At 49.6% G+C, this 21,787-nt stretch overlaps 1 protein-coding gene across 8 annotated transcripts; it reads left to right on the top strand.

Moving 5' to 3' along the window:
- The first annotated feature begins 128 nt into the window (after positions 1–128).
- On the top strand, positions 129–20,337 carry ZIC4 (Zic family member 4). 8 transcript variants are annotated; one of them, XM_048314903.1, is made up of 6 exons: positions 129–520; positions 2,473–2,529; positions 5,356–5,440; positions 10,507–11,124; positions 15,569–15,893; positions 17,743–20,337. In XM_048314903.1, coding segments are annotated over exons 2-6 (1,068 nt in total). In that variant the 5' UTR covers positions 129–520; positions 2,473–2,490; the 3' UTR covers positions 17,744–20,337. The 8 variants fall into 8 exon arrangements, with proteins under 8 accessions (XP_048170860.1, XP_048170859.1, XP_048170862.1 ...); XM_048314902.1 differs by having other exon boundaries at positions 2,358–2,529; XM_048314905.1 differs by lacking the exon at positions 2,473–2,529.
- The last annotated feature ends 1,450 nt before the right edge of the window (positions 20,338–21,787 follow it).

Raw genomic sequence — 21,787 nt, 5'->3', positions numbered from 1 at the left:
TGACACCGCTCTGACAAACGGGGCTGCGGCAGCCCCAACTTTTTTTTTTTTTTTTTTTTTTAATATATATAAGGCTCTTTTTTTTTTTTCTTTGCTTTTGCTTTTGCCTTTTTTTTTTTTTTTTTGTTTTACCCCACGAAAATATTTTCAGCGCGTCTTTTTGTGTGTGTATGTATGCTAAGGGAAAAAAAAAATCTATTATTATTACTAGGGTTATTTTGTCCCCCGCTCTCCTTCTCTCTGTCCCTCTGTCTCCAGCACTCTGATAATGATGGTTATGATGATTTCGTGGTGATCCTGAATTTTTAAGATCACTGAGCAACTTTTTAGGCTTTGGAAAGAGAAGCCCTATAGGGATTCGCGTCTTTTGAAGGTGTTTTCTTCTTGTTTAAAACTGAAGGTCTCCGAGAGTAGGTGCTGGGTGCACTTGATTTTATTTTTAACACCAGGCGTGATTTCTCTTTATCCCTCCATCAGGTTTCTGAAATAAATCTTGTTTTCTGCACCCATCAAAACGCAGGTGGGTGAGAACTCTTAACTTTCTAATTTTGTTGTTGTTGTTTTGCCTCCTTTTTTTTTTTTTTTTTTTTGTTATTTTCTTTCTCTTTTATCTCTCGCTCTCATTTTCTCTCGCTGTCTCTCACTCTCTCTTTTACGGAGCCTCTCTCATTCAGGTAAAACTGTAAATTTTCTAAACCTACATTATTTCTCCTCCTGCTGCATGTAACTCAAGGTTACTTTTCTCTCTCTATTTTTTTTTTTTTTTTGGTAAAAATTCATTTTAAATCCTCGATAGGAGCAATGTAAATTTTCTGACATTCAAACCTTTTCTAGTTCACAAATCAGTCACCCTTGTCACAGTTATTGAAATTCCTCAACTTGCCACACCAGGACGGTGGAAAAAGCAGGCGGTGTCTTTGTTGTTGACCAGGCTTTTGATCGCCAGAGAAAATTTACTTACCTTCAGATGAGTGAGCAGAAAAAGAAATAACACTCCCTTTGATTTAGTTAGAAAAATGCAGACATTTGGATTCAGTGCAAACATACAACACTTGGTTGTTTTCTAGATGCAACCCTCGATTAACCTGTCTTTCCCCAGCTCAAAGTCTATTGAAAAACTGTGGATAGTTCTTTTTTGTTCCCGCTACAAAGAGCCATTGACTATATATTAAAATGATTGTTGAAAGGTATAAGTATGGTATTTAAAAGCAGAAAACCTTTGTGGCTTAATCAATTAAGCTAAGCAACATTTGTACAATATTTTAAACGATGCTTCGGCTCCCAAAAAAAAAAAAAAAATCGAGAAACTTTAAAGTATAGACATCTTTGTGCGTGTATGTGTAGATACATTTACTTATGTACCAATGTGTGTACATATATAAAACTGGCAAATTATTAATTTACTCTGTCGCCTGCATATTCATTAGCTCTAATTATTTTCTAGTAACGAAAACGCCAAAAGCTCGCTAAGAGTCAGACTCCTCACATTTCGCCTTTGTTCAGCCCTTCACTTGCCTCCTTCGCAGCTCAATCCGAGCCCCTCCAATTCCTAGTACCAAACAAAGAAACTTTAAACTCATCCTCTCTAATTAAAGCCGCTGGTAAGCAATCCACAGCGCAGGTACTGGGGAGTCGGACCAGCAGCGCTGCTGCGCGAACCCTTCTCGGGTGAGAACTGCCTCGTTTTAAGAGGTGTAAAATGGCCATTGCGCCTAGAAAACAAACAAACAAACAAACATCAACGACAATAAATAAACTTTGATACGCCTTGATTGAATGTTTCGCTGCAGTTTATCTGCAGACGCAGTGTGCTTGTCCTCGGTGCATGGAGATAGCTTTCAAAGCAGATCTATTACGTAATTTTCCTTGGATCTTGGGAGGCTTTATAGGGTTTGGTGGGGTTTGGTGTTTTATTTAGAATAATGGTGAGCTGAATCTACACGTTTGCATTTATTCTACGAAATCTGTTTGATGGAATTGCAGTAGCTTATAGCAACAGGTATACCCGCTCTAGGGAGAGCCTGGATGTGGACACAGTCTTAGGGCGGGTATTGCACTACTTTCTGTATTTGGTGCTAAAATTAAGCGAAGGACAGTGTTGTCAGCGTTATTGTGAAGTGTGCTGGGTGATGGCATTTGGAGAGCTAGAAAGTTAGGTACCTCAGTGCTAGCCTGCCTCCCAGTGCAAGGGGAAACCAGTGATCATTCCAGGTCGGTGCGAGGTATACGAGAAGGCAGACGAGAAGGTATTTTTAGGAAGCGTATCTAAATATACAGTCTAAGAGTGAATGTAAAAAAAAAAAAATGTTGTGGGTTGTAGAAGTTATCAAGTGGGATTTGCGGTGCGCTCTCTGCAGGAAACGAAAGCTGCTCCAGTTCAAAGCCACATGCACCAACGTGACATATAAGCCATTAAAATATCATCCCGACGGCTCATTTCTGCTTCATCATACATTCCCTAACTGCTTCCAGAAAGCAAGAAAAGAAGAAATGAAGGATGACCGCCTCGATGGAAGCGCCAAAGAGGTGGTGGGTTCTTAGGGGGGGGGGTTATTGTTTTCTTCTTTCATTCTTTCTTCCTTTTCCATTTCCCTCCACCCCCACTTTTATTTTTGCCAGTTCAGAAATGAGGGGAAACCTTCAACAGGTCGCAGGGGTAAGTGTCTGGGAGTAGGGGGTGCCTGTGCAGTCCGGGCAGCTGGTTAGCCCCCACCGCCTGCCCCCAGGGCTTGAACGAGAGCTCCCTGTCGTCGGGGGGGTCGGCGGGAGGAGGCTTGGCCACCCCGGGAAGAAGGGCTGGAACCCTGCGGTGCAGGGGGGGTGGGGGGGGCGCGGCAGCGTACCCGCGGGACCTCGGCGGGCGGGGGCGGGCGGAGGGCCAAGAGCCCGGGAGCCGCCGAGGGGGGGTCCGGCACCCTCTGTCGGACGCCGGGAGCCGCGCCCGCCCCGCTAAATGAAAGGGAGGGCTTGCCTGGCGGTCCGCGCAATGTAGGGCGGCGGAGGTCCGCGGAACAGGGCAGCGGGGTGCGCAGAGCGGGGCGGAGGCGCTCCCGACCCCGACAGCGGCCGGGCTCGCTACGGACGGGCAAGCACCGGGACCGGATGGGTCCTGCGGCCGCCCATGCAGGGTGAGGGGCCCGGGGCGGCTTGCAGAGGGGGACGAGCTTTGACAATGGCGAGCCCCGTGGGGAGGCGTCCCGGGGGACGCGCTCCCCGCCCAGAACCTCGCCCACCGCCGCGCCCGGTGCCACGGGGGCGCTCCGGGGGACCCGGCGCTCCGGCACCGCACGCCCTTCTTTATAGTGCGGGAGGGACGGAGCCCGGGAGCTCGGCCGGCCCCCTCCGGCCTCTCTCCGCCCCCCCGCAGGCAGAGCCGGGGGGGCTGCTCAGGGAATTGGGTGCTCCCGCCCCCCCCCGCAGGCAGAGCCCGGGGAGGGGCTGCGACCCCGGTCCCGGCCCCGAGGGGCCGTCCCGTGTCTGGAGCCGGCTGGGGAAGGGGTAAAGCTCCCAAATCCCTGCCCTGGGCGATAGATCCGTAGGTGACCTCTGACCCGAGCCCAACTCAGTGGTGTGCCAGCCCCGGGCACCGGCACAGCGCCGACCTATGGGGACTGGCGTGGGCTTCTCGCCGACCTCTTTCCTGTCACTCCTTTGTCACGCACGATCCCTCAGCCCCGGGGAGCCCAGCCCGTTGGTCGGGCTTGTCTCGGGGCTCGCTCCACCCGGAGAAGAGGAACTTTATTTCTACACCGAGCCCTTCCCGGGGAACGCTCCCTCCGCCCCGCGCGGCCGCGGAAAGTACAGGTTGTGTGACAAGCCAGTGGCGGCGGGGCACACGCCGTCGCCGCTGCCGCCCACTCGGTCTGGCTCGCAATCCCGCCCGGGCCGCCGGGATCCCGCGGGGCGGCGGCTGCTCCGGCCCCGCTCGGCCGGCGCACCTTCGGCCCCGTGCGGGAGCGAGAGTTTAGGGAAGGGGGGCGGGGCGGGTCCCATCGCAGCCCCAGCGCGACACCGGGGGGGAACTGGTACCCCGCACTAGCGCCCGACAGCCCAACAGTTTGGGCAAGGGGACATCCCACCCTCCTGCTCCGCCGACGGCACAGTGCCGACGAGAAAAGCGTACGAGGTCGAGCCAGAGTTTTAGCCAATATTTACTCTGAAATGCAGAACTGTTTTGCCTTCCTTTTTGTCATCTGGCAACCATTTGAAATATTAAATGCAGCGGGGTTTTTTTGGTTGGTTTTTTTTTGTCCAGTTTCAACAAGTTTTGGCGAATGCTTGGGAACTGAGCTCTCCTCCAGCCTCCCATCCTAACCAATAAAGCGCAGCTCCTGCAAACCTCTCACTAGCGGGGCAAGGTTGGCTGATCTGACTTGAGAAAAGTGTGAGGATGAATGGAAGCTGACTAGGAATTTTAATTCCTAAAGGATTCCTAAAGTTTTGACAGTAATTTTCATCACAGCAGTGAAAATACTGAGGACATCAAATTATTTTGGAAAGATTATGACTGTGATACGATGATGAAGTCTCATAATTAATATCATCAAGTGTTTGTCTTAGTACAGATTTTTGTTTACTAGCTCTGGACTTCCTATAATAATAGTAGCAAGAGTAATAATAATAGTAATAGTAATAATATAGTCATTTTAAGTAACTGATTCCAGACTCTAGTGTGCTTTTCTTTATTAAAAAACAAACAAACAAAACCCTGAGAGTTTCAAAGATATCTGCAAAAATTCAGACTCAAACACTGCATCCAGCCCCAGATCTGCTCTCAGAGCTGTTGCTGCCGCTCAAAGCAAGCTGTGCAAAGTTCTGCCTGTAGCAGTGGCAGTGCTCTGCCTTACAGAGAGCAAAGAAGAGCAAGCTGAAAATTATAGGCAAGGAGAAGTGCCAAGGTGGTACTATACTAATCCTTGCTGAGACAACAACTTGTGTTGGAGGCTCGCAGAGAGTCCGGAATTTAATTTCGGGACGGAAGGATCTGTAAACAATATAGTCGAGTGGGTAAAAACCTGCCTTACAATAGCCTGCCAGAAGGTGAATGTCAGATCAAAGGAGAACTGAAAAGATGTCCTTTCATTTTTTTTTTCCCCTAAATCAGCCATGGAAACTTCATGACTCCATAAAACATGTGCTTCTTTGCTGGGGAGGCAGCCTCCAGTTTCCCCTCGGAGAAAGCTTCTCTTCCCCTCTCATTGCCTAACTTGTGTTTTGGTTTGGTTTTATGTTTTGTGGTTCTTTTATTTTCTTTTCTTTTTGAATCGATGATGCCCAATACATAGAGCGCCTTACTCATTTCATATCACACACAAATGGTTTTGCTCTTAACTTTCCACCTCTCTCCCCAAACAGGAACAAAGTCAGGAAATGAGGCACAAGACTCCCCTTGTAATGAGGAAAAGAAAACGACTTTACAGAAACATCCTGGAAAAGTCAAGTAAGTTAAAATATGTCCTTTTTACAGTTCAAAGGAGACAGTATTTTTTTTCAGCTTAGTGTTTAACGTACTTGCATAAACACAAATCAGCGACAGAACTCCCCACCAGCAGCTGCCTAATCCTGCTCAATGCCTATTCATTTGGAGGTTCTAGAATTAATATTTGACGACTCTCTCATTGAAACAACAACCCCTGACCCCATGTGATTGCACTGTCACATTATTCTATGACATATTCATCTTGAATTCATTTACGGACGATTTGATTGGAATGAGGTTTGACATGTATTGGATCCTATTAAAGAAGAAGACTTTGATCTTGTTGATGGGGTTTACATGATATGTATCATCTTTACCAGGGATACCAGGCTTCCACAATGTGGTGTCTAAGTAGTTAGTGACTGACAGCTTATCTGACAGGAATACCTTAATCTTGAGGTCCTGAATGAAATACTCTATTTAAAATAAGCATATGATTTGCTTGTCCTAGGGTAGCTCTAGGTCACAAAATGTGAGAGGCAAACCTAGGCACAAACCGTTGCTTGTCTGGTAGCTGACTTCCTATTGTTCGAGAACCTTGAAATAAAGAAGTCCCCACAAGTGGAAATGGGGAGAGGGAATAAAAACAAAGGCAGAGTGTGCTCTCGAGCTACTCGGTACCCTCTCCTCCCTGAGGTGAAGCTAGAATTGCTGAAAGGCTTTCTTGAACCACCTCTTCCTAACCAGCAGTGCCTTCTGCCGGGGCAGGCAGGGACTCGGGCTCAGGTCCTGCATATACTTCCCTCATCTCTCCCCGCCAAAGCGATTTAAGGGATAAGGAACTGCACAGGGTGACTTTCTCGGTCCTCTCTCTTTCTACTCCTCGCGTTTTTTCCCTTTCTCACAGTAAAGAATAAGGCGTTTTCAGACTGATCCGTTCCCCTCCTCTCATCCGGGATCTGAAGCCCAAAAAAGTAACCCCCCGAAGCCTGTCTGAAGTGTTCAGAGTGGCCCGGCCCGGCCCAACCCTCCGCACCGGCTGGATATTTTGTAGCTGGCTCATCGGGAAGTTTCCGCAGAGGTGGAAGTAGGAGAACACGGGGTGGATGAAGGTCAAATTTTGCTCACTCCAGTGCTTCCTGAGGGCAGGAGCTGTGCCTTGAGCTAAGCACGGTTATAAGGGGGGGCTCTGTCTTCGAAGCAATGTTAGAAATAGTGACAAACTTCTTGATGTTTAGGTAGATTACTACCGAAAAAGCAAGGCTAAGGTAAAGCTGATGAGCAGCTGGGGCTGTTCCCACCCCGCAAGGGGATGTGCAGACGGCTTCATGCCGCAGGCCTCGGCAGCCCGGCGGGGCTGCGGTGCTTAGGGGCAGAGGTCGGAGGGTTGGGGCCTCCCCCGCCGGCCCCGCACCCCGAGCTGTGGCAGGCGGAGCTCTGGGCCCTGCATGGCGGAGAAGAAAGCAGGAGGGAATGCTCAGCCCCTTACCCAGGGCACAGCCCCAACGTTCTTCCATGAGAGCCGGGTCGGGGGCCAGAGAAGTGCTTATGACTCGTCTTTACAACATGTCACCTCTTTAGAACAACCCTCCATCTAGGGCTAACTTTGGGGCCGGGGCTGAGGACGCGGCCGTGGACGCACAGCAGCCACAGGAAAATTCGTACTCGGGCTCAAGCTGTCAGTCTGTTGGCCCTGCAGAAGCTGATGTTGACACATTTGAGAGTTTGCCGAGAGCCCGGCGTGTCTGGTCAATCAGGGTTCAGGCCGCTGCCAAGAAGCAGGAGACCTCGGTCACCTCTCGAGTGGCAGCAGCACGGGCTCGAGCTGACAAAGGGCTGCACAAACAGGCGTTCAAGTTTTCAAAATATTGTGGGAGATGCGCGGAGCCCGTCCGGGTCTGGGCCCGCTTCCCTCCTCTTCCCCGTTTCTCCGCCTCCCCGCAGTCATGTGGCAGCCCCCGCCCGCCCCCGCCCCGCTCCCCCCACGCACGCAACCGGGGCTCACAACAACCTCACCTAACAGTGAGGGACACCGAGGGCCAGGTTCTCCTGCGCTGCCTGGAAAAGGGTGTGAGAGCCAGCCCTGAGTGAGGGGCAAGCTGAGAGCCATGAGTGTCTGGCAAGAAACCATCACAACATTTGAAATGAACTTAGGGCAAACTGGTTATGACATTTTTTTAAATTGACAAACTGTTCCAGATGTTTTCTCCCTTGACTGAGAAGTGTCAGAATTGACGGATAACAAGTATGTAGAGATGCAGTGTTTTAAGGAGGTATGAGGAAAGCAGCTTTATTTGGGATTCACAGTCTCAGTACATTTGTAAGTAACAGATTCATACTTCCTAACGTTTGTCTCTTCTGTGCACTCCTATTGAGATGGTCATGAATAGGACTGTCAAATCCATTTCGTAGAGCAAGTAGACTTGAAAGTTGAGATATTGTGAGGATGATGTGTGGTTTAAAATGCCTGTGTAAACATGTTATGTAAGGTTGGGGAGCTAATTGCATCATTTGTCACTTTTCATCATCTCCACTCAGAAAGATGTGCGCAAGGATGTATCTATAGCTTGCTACCTGAGTGTCAGCCTAGTGTTACAGTGGAAGTATGGTAAATGCAAGCAGACACAAAATATGTAATCAAATCCAACCCAGAATATGCAGAGCTGGGACAAAGATGTCCCCTATGCGGGTATGTATGTCCTAAACTTTAATCTTATGGTTTTCAATCATTGGCTCATAGCTTCTGTTATGAAAGTAGCTGGATTGCCATTGCCAAATAGTTTCTTGATTTACTACTTCACATAAAGCCTAATCATTGCCAACACTGCTAAATTCTTATGGAAACACAAAATTCTACGCTGAGAGCTTTACCTGACACGCATCTGGTAAAGAATCCACTGGCAAGTTAACAGCGAGTCAATGTATTAAAATGATGAGAGTTTGACAGGATGCGTAGAGAATGAATCATTGCTGGATTTCATAGGACTGTGAGGTTATTGGTGCAGCCGTTTTTGTACCAGGATCCAAGTACTGTAGTAATACGATGGGGATATTTAAAGACGTGTTTTTCTTTCTTGAAGCAGAAGAATCTTTTCCCATGTTTCATTTACTTCTTTTAAGTTCACAATCCCCTTCTTAAAAACTTAAGCAGATACTTCCTCCTGGGCTGAAGCTCTAAGCTTTCCTAAACCTGTAAGGCCTCAGTGTATCCAGCCGAAACCCAAAACCACACTTCCACTACCAGCACGCAAAACCCTGCAGACCATGTTATTTCCTTCAGGTGAGAATCATCAGAACCGAGTCCGTTATGAATGTTTGGCAATGCTTTTCCTTCAAGCCAAGGACGGGGATTTTACGTGGAACTGCCCTGTAAGTGTGCGTGAGAGAAAGTGAGAGAGGGAAAGGGAGAGACTCCCTCTTCTGGGTTAAACATTCAGATTCAGCCTGAACATCACGATTTCTCGCATTGCTTCGGCGGCCAGTAATCAGATAACTGCTAAAACTTGTCAGAGGAGGGGGAAGGGGACGGGGAGTCTCCCAGGGATCCTTTGTCCGGGTTCAGGCACCGGGGAGGAAGCCCGAGCCCCGGGACGAACACGCCTGGCCAGAGAGTGGCCGGTGCGGCTCCGGCCGCGGCTCCTGTCGGGCAAGGACCCTCTCCCCGCGCTGGCAACAAGTGCCGAGGACCCGCCGGCAGGACCGGGACCGGGACCGGGACCGGGACCGGGACCGGGACCGGAACCGGGACCGCTCCGACTCCTGCTGCTCTGGCCGGGCGGCGGGCACCGGCGGGGCTGTCAGTGCTCTCCCGGCGGCGAGCCCCGCAGCTGCCCCGTGTCTCAGGGCAGGGCAGAGGGAACGGAAAGAGGCGAGGGCGGGAGGCCGCGGCGATGCCCTAGACTCCCGCCGAGGCTTTGTTCCCCGGCCGCAGACGGAAGCCCGGCCGTGCCCAGCCCCGGGCGGACCCCGGGCAGAGGCCCCCGGGCCGGGCCGGGCCGCGGAGGGGGCGCCGGGGGAAGGGTCTGCGCGGCGGAGGCGGCGCATGCGCAGCGCGTCCCCGCGCGCCCCCGCCGCACCGGCGATCTCCCTTGCAGGCGGCGGCGGGATCTGTCACTGTGACGTCATCGCGGCGGCAGCCAATGGGCGCGCGCGGCGATTGTGTGGCCGGCGGGGCAGCGCCGCGGCCGGAGCGCGGCCCGTCCGGTCCCGCCGCGCCGCGAGGGCCCCCTCGGCCCCGGGCAGGACGGGCCGCGCCGCGGGACCGCCCCGGCCGCCGACAAAACCTCCCGCCGGCCCCCCGAGCCCACCCGCTGGCACAGCCGCCCGTGCGTCCCGCCGCCAGGGCTGCGGGACCGGGAAACTTTTTTATTTTCGGAGAAAGAAGAAGAAAAAAAAAAAAAAAAGTTGTTTCCCCCGCTCCCCACCCCACCCCCCCCACTCCCCCCGCCGCCCTGTGTCTTTCTCCTCCCGCTGTCAGGTGACTTTTTAGCGTTAGAAGCTAATGAGCGTGGATGCTCTGGGGATCCCAGTGATGGACCCTGCTGCTCTCTCCAGGCGGAACACGGCGCTGAGATTAGTAGACTTGGCGGGGGCTCCTCGCCACCATCACCACCCCCCTCAGAGCATGACAGGCTTCCCGGGCTTCGCCGGGCACCCCCACACCACGGCGCCCACGCAGCCGGGGGAACACGCCGCCGAGTCCCGCCTCGGGCCGCAGCAGCTCCGGCCAGAACACATGGGGCACCGCCACCATCCTCCTCCTCATCCTCCTCCTCAGCATCACCCCGCGGCCCTTAAGATCAGCCCTGCCCCTCATCCCCACCACCAGCTCCACCATCACCACCATCATCATCATCATCATCATCATCATATGGCAGGCCAAGCCGAGGTGGTCTCTAGTCAAACGGCAGCGTTTGGCCCGGCGCAGTCACCAGCAGCCCCTTACCCCGTCTCTCACCCAGCCCAGGCTCTGGCAGCAGGTAGGGAGTTCTTCATATGCAGAGACCTGCCGGCCCCACTCATGCCAGGGCTGACCGAGCAGCACCCCGCTGCAAGTTCTCACCACGGACTGTTTGTCTCAACAACAGGTAGCTACCCCGGACACCATGGTCACCAGCACCACCACTCAGACGCTGGGAATCCCTCTCTGTTCACTGGACTCCATGAGCAGCCTCCCCATGCAGCTCCAGGTGGCCATCTAAACGGACAGCTCAGACTGGGGTTACCTGGAGAAATGTACGCCAGGTCTGAACATTTCACTCAAGTACCAGCCTCCAGGACAGATCATTTTGCTGCTTCTTCGCTTCATAACTACGGTGGTATGAATCTGAACGTGAACCTGGCTCCACACCACGGCCCGGGTGCCTTCTTTCGTTACATGAGGCAGCCCATCAAACAGGAACTCATCTGTAAGTGGATTGCGTTGGACCAGACTCCCAAAAAATTATGCTCGAAAACTTTCAGCACGATGCACGAGCTGGTGACTCATGTCACGGTGGAGCACGTTGGAGGACCCGAGCAGTCCAATCACATATGTTTCTGGGAAGAGTGTCCAAGAGAAGGGAAACCTTTCAAGGCCAAATATAAACTTGTAAATCACATCAGAGTCCACACAGGTGAAAAACCTTTCCCCTGCCCTTTCCCAGGCTGTGGCAAAGTGTTTGCCAGATCAGAGAATCTCAAAATACACAAAAGAACTCATACAGGTCAGTATGTAAAGCTCTCTTTACTCTCTTTCTCTCTGTTTTTCAGCGTACTGTTTTGCTTTTTTTTTTTTTTTAATGTATCCTTTGGGTTGTTATTGAATGCACGCCAAGTACTTCTGGAAAATAAATTCTCAGATTTGTTTGTTTCTTTACCGTTTGGAGAAGGGGGAGGAAAGGGTGGGGGGAAGGGGAGAGCGAGAGCAAATCTCAGAATTCTCGTCCATATTTTTTTCTGGTTGTGCTGAGAGCCTGCTGGAGTGTTTATGTGGGTAGGTGTGTGTAAATATCGAGTGATACAGCGACTATTTCTGCTAATTCACACAGGCAAGGATTTTTTTTTTCGATTTAAAGTAGTCGGGGGAAAAAAATGAAATCATTGTGCAAGCTCACAAATTAAAAGTGAACAATGGAAGTTACAACTTGTCTAGTCAGTTTTGACTGATGTCGCTGAGATGCTGCTGCTCGAACATTGTGAGAATAACACAGCTGCGACCTTTTCGTTCAACAGTTCTGTTTTGGGCAGAGGGAGTTTCAAATGTTTGATCTGAATAACACTGACATTTTTAATGAGCATTGCCTTCCAACCACTTTCTGCATTCGCAAATATGGGGAACTGCAAGTTCTGATTCTCGTGAGGGAAAAAAAAAAGAATAAGAAAAGAAAGAAAAGAAACCCTTGTATTGTTTCGGCCTGTACATTCTGAAATGTCATTTGCAGATCTGGTAGGCGAAATTGGGACATGTGTCAGAAACATCTGTTAGTTCTAGTTAACAGAAAATAAAGTAACACGATGGACGATCTTGCAAAACTACGTTTGAACTCTTCCGGCCAGGAAAGCATTTATAATTAATGAAATTGCACGTAGAAAGTTTTCACACTTCCAGGAGCAGCTTGTGAAGTTGTATTAATTAGTTTAGCAGCCGGTGTTTGTAGTCTATAGCGCTGGCTTTTGGGGTTTTTTGGTGGTTTTTTTTGTTTGGGTTTGTTTTGTTGTTTTTTTTTTTTTGGGGGGGGGGGGGGCGTCTTCTCTAAAGAAGAAGATAAGAAATAAGCCCTTTTTGGAAAATTTAATCTGTTCCAGTGTAGGGTTTTCCACCTCCCACCCCCTTCTGTACAGCCTTATGCACTGCGAGGGAAACTACATAATCCTATTGTAAGATCTGCTTACAGCCAAACGATTTTTTTCGCCTTCCAGTTCATAAAACTCCCCTTCCCCCATGCTCGGTGCAGAGCTTGACCTTCCAAGAGTTGCATTTTTTATGGTAGAGCGCGACGTGATATAATATGCAGAACATACACTAATTTCGTATCGCTATCGTCTAAACATAGCACTGAGATTTTACAGCGACCGTCACTCGTCACCTCATTATTTTTCCATCGCTCTATGAGGAGCAAGTCTGTGTGCGGGGCGGGGGGGGTGGGGGGGAGGAGGTGGAAGACAGCATAGTTGTGTTTCTCGGCTGCCTTCTTGGCCCTCTTTTTCCTCGAAAAAGGGGTATCCCCGGGCCACGTAACTTGTATCCCAGCCAGTTCCTTGTTGGATCAGCACAGGTACAGCCATTAACCGGGAGAGCTCATCTCTTAATGACAGTGTTTTTCTTAAGTAAACAAACTTTTACTGCTCTTTAACGGCCTCACTGTTTGAAGTCTCTGAAGCAGAAAATGGTTAAATTCTTGGGAAAACTGACCTACATCGGAGATGCAGGTTCAGGGCAAACCCGAGAGCGGAGATTTGCGTTTATTAAACACCATTCGGCGCGTCTGTACTTTTGGCTTTAACTTTCTCGGTGATTAATTGCTATATTGTGCAAACTCCTGCAGGGCCTTTATGGTTCCACCGTTTCTATTAAACACCCAGAAGTTGTCAAAAACGCAATGTTTCTGAAACCCTAATAGAACTCACTACGAATTATTCATGAAGACAGTTCTAGATTCAACAGGAAAATTATTGCCTCCTTAAATGTTAATGACTTCTGATTTCTCCGAGGCTGGGGAGCAGGCAGAGGGATATCTGGCGATGTACGAGTTTTCCAGGTTGGAGGATAAGGCCGTTAAGGCGGCGGCAACGGGACGAGCATGACGGGCTGGGATCACTTCACCGCCTTTCCTGAGGGCCAGGAACAATAGTGCGAGGCGTGGGACGGAGCCCCGCTCCCTCCCTCCGGCCCCCGCCACCCCCGCGCCTCGCCCGCAGCCCGGGAGCCGTCAGCTCCGGCTTCCCCCCACCACCACTCACCCGGAGAAGTTGGCAAATACCTTAATCCACTCCCGGAGACGGGGGATTATGCCACAAATTCCAAGCTGAATTTCACTGAACACTTTTTCCCAGCTACAAGTGTGGGGGTAAAATGGCGGTTGAGTCTCCATCGCCCGCGGAACTTTGTGCGTGGCTGCGGCTCCGTGCCCAGGCTGCGGCAGCCGGGACCCGCGCAGTGTCCTCTCCCTGCCGGGCAGGGATTTCCGCGTAAGAAAACCTGCTCTCGCGAAAGGAATACTTGCAAATGGCTCGGATGGCTCCTCTTTATTGAGGCGTTCATGGAATGCAACCCGGGCAGCTGAGAAAATGCTGCCCTCTTCCCACTTGAAACCCGGCTGCACGGACGGACCTTTCAGTGGCTCTTTCAGGGGGGTTAAGCGAAGTTGAACATTTTTCAACTCGGCAAAGCGCAGTGCGGCGCAGCCTGCTTTTACCTGAATGGAACTCACTTTGCACAAGCAGTGCTTATGAGGATGGCTTTCCCTGGGGTCTCCTAACTTACTGCTTGCTTGTACTACACTAATATCCTTGATTTGTTGTCTCAACTTAGATGCTGAAGGTCAAATTATTTCCTTACGTGGAACTCTAATTAGATTATAGGCGGGCGTGTGTCTATGCATATGCACCTCTGTATGTCGACAGTATTTGGTTACAGAATCCGCATCGTTTTGTGAGAGACCTTATTTTTAACCTCTTCCATCCCTTCCCTCCAAAGCCAGGTATTTACCCATTCTCTGTGCAAATGTTAGCGGTGCAGGATGTCAGTGCTCCGCACTGAGTATTACAGTGAGGAAAGGGCATACATTAAACGCGGAGCCATGAGCTTTTTGCACCCACCTTGCATAAAGTGCATTCATGTGAAATATTTGGAATGCCTTCCTTTATTTGCCTCTGCTCGCAGCCGAGCCCAGCGTAGGCTGAGTCTCTCCTAAATTTAATCATGACGAATTGAGAGGGAAAAAAATAAAAACGTCAACCACAAATGCACAACCCAAGAAATTAAAAAACCAAACCAAAACAAGCACACAAAACCAAATATTGGAAGTCCTTTCGGGCCACATACGCCATGATGGTGAACGCAGTTGCTTTGTTTGCACTTCACGTTAAGGTTAGGCCATGTATTTTTGTGGAGTCCTCTCAGCCCTGATACTTTTTGACTTTTGATGGATGAGGAGGTTATTTCCATAGTCGGTTGGTGCAGGACTTGGGTACCCCTTGGCAAGCAGGCTTTTGCAGTTTGCTATTGTCAGCAACAATAATGCCGTCCGCATTTCATCCTGAAGCTGGCTGTGGCATGTTTCCTTGAAAACCTCCTGTGTATCGTCTACTATGCCAGGTCCACACGATTCGAGGTTAAACTTTCACACGACTCCAGCAACACGATTGTATTTCTATTATGCGTAACATCACTTATTATATGATCAGACAATTTAATCCCGATTGCAATTCCTTCAATGACTGTGTAAGTTGAAATGAAAAGGGAATCCTACCCTCCCGACAGTGCCGTGCACTGGCCTAGTCATCCTTCTGCTGAATCTTTATCGTTTTGCCCCCACAATCAATGTATTTCTGAAGTATTTCATTCTTTAGCACATGGTATCAGCAAGCTGGGAAGCGGGGAAAGGAAGGGGATGTGGATCTTCCATGGCATTGTAATCAGTGCAAGTATGAAGTGGATAAAATATGATCTGGCCAGGTTATGAGAAACATTTCTACGTGCACCTGGGGGACTGTGAGAAATGTATTTAACGTAAAAGCCTTCGAAGGGATAAATCACTGACCGCTCTTTCTGCAGGACTTCGGAGTCTGCGGGGACAGCACAGGTTTGCTCGGAACGAGCAGTTCTCCTCTAAGTTTTCCTTGTTTCGGAGCTTTGTCTTTTGCACAAACCCCCACGATGACACATACACAGGGCAGGGGAAAGAGAAGGAGAAACTGGCCTGGCCGGGTGCTCCGCGTGCGGAGCCGGCCGCGCATCCGGGTGGGAACGGAGCGACGGCTCCGGGGGATGCTCGGCGGGACCCGCGGGGAAGGGCAGGGCTAGTGAGAGATGCAGCGGGGAGAGGAGTCGTGTCAGGGCCGGAGAGAGGGGTTCGGGGAGGCTGTGGGCTGGAGGGGGTGCGGGATGCGCTGCTCCCGGCCCCGCCGCCGCCGCTAATGGCTGTGCTCGCCCATTGCCTCCTGCAGGGGAGAAGCCGTTCAAATGTGAATTCGAGGGCTGCGACAGGCGCTTCGCCAACAGCAGCGACAGGAAGAAGCACTCGCATGTCCACACCAGCGACAAGCCCTACAACTGCAAAGTGAGAGGCTGCGACAAGTCCTACACCCACCCCAGCTCCCTGAGAAAACATATGAAAGTGCACTGCAAATCCCCTCCTCCCAGCTCCGGCTACGAGTCCTCCACGCCCTCCTTGGTGTCTCCCTCCTCGGACTCCGGCCGGGAGCCCCCCGCCTCCTGCTCCCACGCTGAGCCCTCCGCGCCCGCGCAGCCCGCCGCCAACCTGAGCGAATGGTACGTGTGTCAAGGCGCAGGGCCCCGCGGCCCCCCCGGCGCCTCCCCGCCGCCGCGCCTCCCCGCCGAGCCGCGGCCCCGCTGCTAGGGCGCGCCGGGGGCGGTGGCGGCCGGCCCGGCCCGGCCCGGCCGGCACAGGGAGCGCCGCGCCGGGCACGGGGAAGCCGAGCGAGAGCGGCAGCGAGAGGCGCTTGGCGGAGGGAGAGATGCTGCGGAGCGCGCGGGTGGGCCCTGCCTGCGCCCCCAGCACCGCGCACACGGGAGGGCTGCGCTCGCCTCGGCCGGGGCGCTGCCGCCTCCTCCCGCCGTGCCACACACCCCCACTCTGACCGCCTTGCTCCGGTCTGTTTACACGCCAACTGATTTGCATTCCCTTTCCTTATCCCTGTCCTTTTCCCTTTCCTTCCCTTCCTTTCCCTTCCCCTTCCTCTTCCCCTTTTCCTTTCCCCTTCCCTTCAGTGATTTCATACAGATTTTCTCTGTACAGATTTTCTCTTGTCAACAGTACTGTGTGCTGCACTGTTCTGTTTGCCCACGATTTTCTGTGAGAGTGTGGTTTTTTTAAGAAATATATATATATAAACTATTATTTGTTACCAATTTGTACAAAATGGATCCATTAAATTTTTTTATTAATAACCCGTTCGATGGACGTTTCTGTAAAGAATCTCCTTACTTTTCCCTCTTTCTGTGTATAAATACATATATATATATTTCATCCCCCCACCCAGTAGTCGCTAATAAAGAAAGGCCCAGGGGGGTGCGATGATTGACTGTCCATTTTAGCTCCCACTGGTAATGACTCCTAATACCTAAACATGCCCGTTCCCACCCAGAGTGCGGCTCCTGTTGAACTGTGGGCGCCGAAGCTCCCGGGGGGGCGGTTCTGACCGGGTGGGGGGAGACCATTCTCTGACGTCACTGCCAGGGCGGGGGCCGGGCAGCCCCGGGCAGTGCCGAGACCTGGGGCCGATGCTCCACGGCTCTGCCCTTCGAACAGCCCCGAGGAGAAATGAACTGCTCCCACAACGCGGCTTTAGCATCCCCATCCTGTCCCAGAGTCTCAAACCTACAGGGTTCACTGCACTGGTTCAGAGAAAGAAGGGAGGGGGGTAAAAAATAAACAAACCCCCAAATAAATAAACAAACCTCTCCACTGGGGTAGCTTGAAACTACCGAATGGTGTCTTTTTAATTACTTTAATGATGTTTAAGAATACCAGATAGTATAGGCAAATAAATAGCATGGGCTGCTGGAAGGGGTTTCAATGGCTTGCGGAGAGCAGACAGAAGGCTGCTGTAACTGCATCCTCTCGTGTCTGACAGATCACCTCCGTACCCAGGTGACTGGGGTACTGTGTGTGTACAACTGAACACACACGCACATACACACGTGCATGTTGATACTTACAAATAAAAAGCTACATGAAAATAAATAGCTGGTCAGTGACTAAAAACACCCCAATGCCCAATGCTTTCCTTACTTATACATCTGTATTTTTCTCCCAAGGCACCAAGTCGGCGTTTCTTTATTCATTAGCCCAAGCGCAACAACTTCTGTATTTAAACACCACGGATAGTGACAACAGCATGTCGCTACCGGGAATACACTTAGGGAATCAGCTAGGTGAGAGCAATGTGGGAAAGAGCAGCCTAAACAGGGGAGAGTTGTGCCCCTCTCTAGCCCCCGAAACTTGTGTCATGGAAATCGAGAAGTGCAGAAGCCAGATGCGGATAGGGAAGATGTTTCCATCATGTCCTGAGATCTGTTTATTTCTTTATTTCTCTATTTGCAGAAGTATTTGGATGTGCAGGCTAATCACCTTTAATTTTTCATTTGCTTGTTACAGATGTCTACCCTGTTGCTCTCAAGGTAATCTAGACAGACACAGCTGAAAGCCTGAATCTTATGCCTTAGACATCAAAGCAAGCTCGCACAAAGAAGTATTTCTTCACAACGGTGAATCTTCATGGTAAGTTAGGATTTCTATGGCAATAGGCAAGTCATACTTAAATAGTGAAAGGCGAAGTCTGGAGCCCGTCCAGTCTTTTCATTAAGGACATAATATTTACGTCTAACAGGCCCTTTTTCTTGTGTATACAAGTATATATTTTTGTTTGACGCGAACTAAATCATTTTCATTTAATTTCCGGTAAACAAAACCCACGCGAACAGGGCACTTGTTCCAGACCATAATAAAAATGGATAAGACTGTCAGGAAGAAAAGGCCTGCTTGAACTGTCGCCTCAGCTCACTTTTGTTTCTGCTTTCTGCCAGGATCAGAGAATGCATTTGGGATTTGAGGGCGAGTTTCTAAAGGCAAGGAAATGGTTTTTAAGGGGGGAGAGAAAAGGAGAAAGGTCTAATCAAGCTCGGGTTGTTCAAAGGGCCTGATTTTGGGGTTGAAAGTGTGAGTTTTATGGTGCATCAGCATGCCACGTTAGGATCGCTATGGTAATGAGGAGAGCAATAGCAAGCGGCCTTCAAAGGAGGCACACTCCATTTGAGACAGTCTATTAAGATACATTTGCACTGACCTTTGGTTTCATGCTAGCTTAATACACTCAATCTGCTCCCCGCTAGAGATAGACTTCCTCCACCTAATGCACTTCGGCAGAGCTGGGTTTTGCTGGGCTTCGCCCTCCCCCCGAGGCGGGCTCAGTTCTGACGCTGTAGCCCCGCTCTCCTTCTCCCCAAAGTAAGGGTCTGCCAGCCCCCGAGCTCGGCGGGAGCTCCCGCCCGCTGTCCCCAGCCTTTCTGACCAGCTTCTAGCAGCAAAACTGTCCACAAAGCCTGAGAATTGCTTCGCTTTCCTCCCCACCAAGTTGGGAGGGGAGGATAGGATGGGGACTGGAAGATCCCCTTCCTTGGGCTGCCTCTGTCTCAGGGTGCAGGTGTCCCGATGGAAGTCCTCCAGGACCTGGAAAGCAGGGTGAGGTCCGGGGGGAGATGCCCGTACCCCTCTTCCCACTCCGCCCGGTCCTGCTGTCGCTGCGCGGCAGCGAGCGGAGGCTCCGCGGTGCGGGGGAACTTGACACCCGCATGGCCGGGGCCATGGGCGCTGGGCCGTGGGCCCGGGAAAGTTAGAAGTCCATGTTCCAGTAATTGTCTTGTTGTTTATTTTATCCAAGTACCCTAGTGAATAGGAGAAAAATAAACACGGGGGGAAAAAATTCAAACAGTTGAGTCGTCTTTAGTGCCAGCCCTTGTGGTTGAATAAAAAGGATGGTCCAATTTCTATTGAGCTGAGAAATCTTTGAAGTGGGAGTTATTATCTGAGAAATTCCTGGTCGTCGTCCTAACAACGCTGATGAAACGTAAAAGGTTCTTTGTCAGCGATTTGTTCTCCTCTCTGTCAAACTCACCCTGCCCGTTAGCTTTAAACCGTTTCTAAAGAGATAAAATCAAACTTTTAAAGATAACTTTAGGGGCCCAGAGGGTGCAGAAAATACCAAACTATCGAATCTTGTGTATAGACATACATCTGGATATATGTGACTGTGTCTGCGTGAAACCCTGACTGTGTACAGATGTCCATAGATGTCTGTATGACCTTACCAGTTCGAAAGTTGAAATTATGTCCATTGTTTTTGCATTTCATCCTCCAAACTTTTCCGTCTAATAAATTATTCCTAAACACACTCTGCGCAGAATGCGATTCTTGGGTGAAGGCAGATATGTTGGGTTTAATTAACACCACTATGTGACCAAAAAATGTTTTCTTTCCAGTAGAGTGAAAGCAAGAGCGTAGACATAGAGTAAAATCTTTGATCATTTAACAGTCCGAATACCTATCAAGCATGTATATACTGCAATGTATCGAAGTTGTTAACGCATTCAAAGTGATGGCTTCCATATGCTCTCATGTTTTATTGTCCGTACGTGTAAGGATAGTCGAACTGCATCCCTTTTGTATCTTCATTTTATAAACATAACGGTGTTGTACTGAAACGATTCCCTGATCAAATTTTATTTAGTAGTTTCTCATTGGAGATCATGCAATGCCCTGTTCGGAATATGAATTCCTTGAAGGTGTAACTCACCAGTGTACTTCTGTTTTAGTTGTTATAGAATTATCTAAGCCCAATCCGGCCATTCTAAGACAAACCATTAATTTAATGGGACTTTTTCTGAGTAAAGACAGAGTCAAATTAGAGTGGAGTGGGTATTACTATTATTACTGTTATTATTTTTTGGTCTTGTCATATATATGGGAAAATCTAACACATTCTTTGTGAACTGTACAGAGAGGAAGCCTCTGAAAAATGTAGCTCGCAGAAAAACATTTAAAATATTGGTATGCTGTATCTCTTTCCAGACTTCTTATAATCCTTATTTTTCTTTATCACATGTTTGGCGATGAAGGAATGTTCTGTTGTGTGCTTGAACATACTATTTATTTTTAATATTTGGATCTTTTTTACAATAAATATTTATAAACATTTCATTTCTATGGTTATTTTTACAAATGTGCACTTTTAAAATATGTGTTTGTACTGATGACACCGAGCCATTCCTAAAACACTGTGTAATCAACCTTCTCTTTCTGTTGGTTTTTATATTAGTTGAAAAAAAATCCCCAAACCTGTGTACTATTAATGTGGTGTACAATCAAGTGTTAATGAGTGTTTTTTCTGTTGGTCCTTAACCTCTTTTAATGTTAATCGTTTTAGGTTGGCATTTCCATTAAAAGAACAAAACAAAACCCTTCTTTGGCTTCATTTCTGAGACAACATTTTTCAGATCGCAGACTTCAAACCAATTGTACTTTAAGCATTGACCAAGGCGCAGGGTGCGGAAACAGAGCCCAGTGTCACTCAGGTGGAGCCTTGTCCCTCAGGGGGTGGGTGTGTGTCCCGGGTACCTCTGCAGTGGCATCCTGGCTCCTCATGGGCACTCTGTGACTCTGAGGACACTAACACTGGGATGCTGGGCACCAACACTCGAGGTATTAGCTTGAGTTTTCACCGGGGCCACCCTGAGAGGCTGCTGCTCCCCTCCGCCCGAAGGGTTGTTGTTTCGAAGGATGTAAGTGTTCTTTTGAAGAATTTCCTTCCCTCCAGAATGGGACCCTGTCACAGCGAAGTATAACCTTTTTATAGGTTCCTAGGAGGATTTAGGGAATTTTATTTCTTTTTTAACAGACGGAATTCTTTCGTCAGCTAAAGTAATCTGAAAGTAAGCCTTCTTTGCCTTGCGTATTCTCCTGACCGCTGTTAATATGTTCCAGGGTTTCTCAGCTCCTGAACCTGCTCAGAGCTCCCTTCGCATGACAAACGCGAGCTTTGCTGTTTGGAGGGATGCAGCAGCCTCGGGCACACCGCGGCCCGAACCCGGCGGGTGCCTTGCGCATGCGCTGCCTTGATTCCTTTTAAAAAAAGGAAACTTGAAAGAAGTTGCCTAACACAGAGAGATGACAAAAAGTTGGCTTTAGCCGCCAGAATATTGTCAATACGGAATACATTTGACTACATGAAGGGGGAGAGAGAGAAAGGAAGAAAATAATTTAAGAAATAATAGAATTCAAGAAAAAGAAATGAAGGGAAACATTTTTGCTGGTCTGTAAAAGACAAAATCTGGCCCATAAAGGAAAGGAAGGCTAACAGTACATGCTAATTAAAGAATACAATTCTATGGTCTATAATGATTGAGCGAAGACATGTACTTATTACACTTGACTGTCAACAAGGGAAGGAATGTCCCCTCAGACAACATGGTGAGAGACGTGTGGGCATTATTAGTGGCCCTTTTATAGACATTGCCTTTTCTTTCTCAATGCTGACAAACCATTTTGGAGGGAACCATCCCCTGTTGCTTCCTATCATCGATCCCCATGCAAGGCCCTGCATTGTGCAAGTGCATTAATTAAAGACCATTCATTTAACAAAAGCACA

The sequence above is a fragment of the Corvus hawaiiensis genome, chromosome 10, assembly GCF_020740725.1.
Source record: "Corvus hawaiiensis isolate bCorHaw1 chromosome 10, bCorHaw1.pri.cur, whole genome shotgun sequence".
Classification (NCBI taxonomy): Eukaryota; Metazoa; Chordata; class Aves; order Passeriformes; family Corvidae; genus Corvus; species Corvus hawaiiensis.
Note: the sequence above shows the minus strand (reverse complement) of the source record. Positions and strands in the feature narration are given on the sequence as shown.

Excerpts from the sequence above, each read along its gene's own strand:
- ZIC4 (XM_048314899.1), top strand. The coding sequence starts at position 9,921 with ATGAGCGTGGATGCTCTGGGGATCCCAGTGATGGACCCTGCTGCTCTC. Across the intron at positions 11,125-15,568 it reads ACACAAAAGAACTCATACAG|GGGAGAAGCCGTTCAAATGT; the intron begins GTCAGTATGTAA and ends TGCCTCCTGCAG.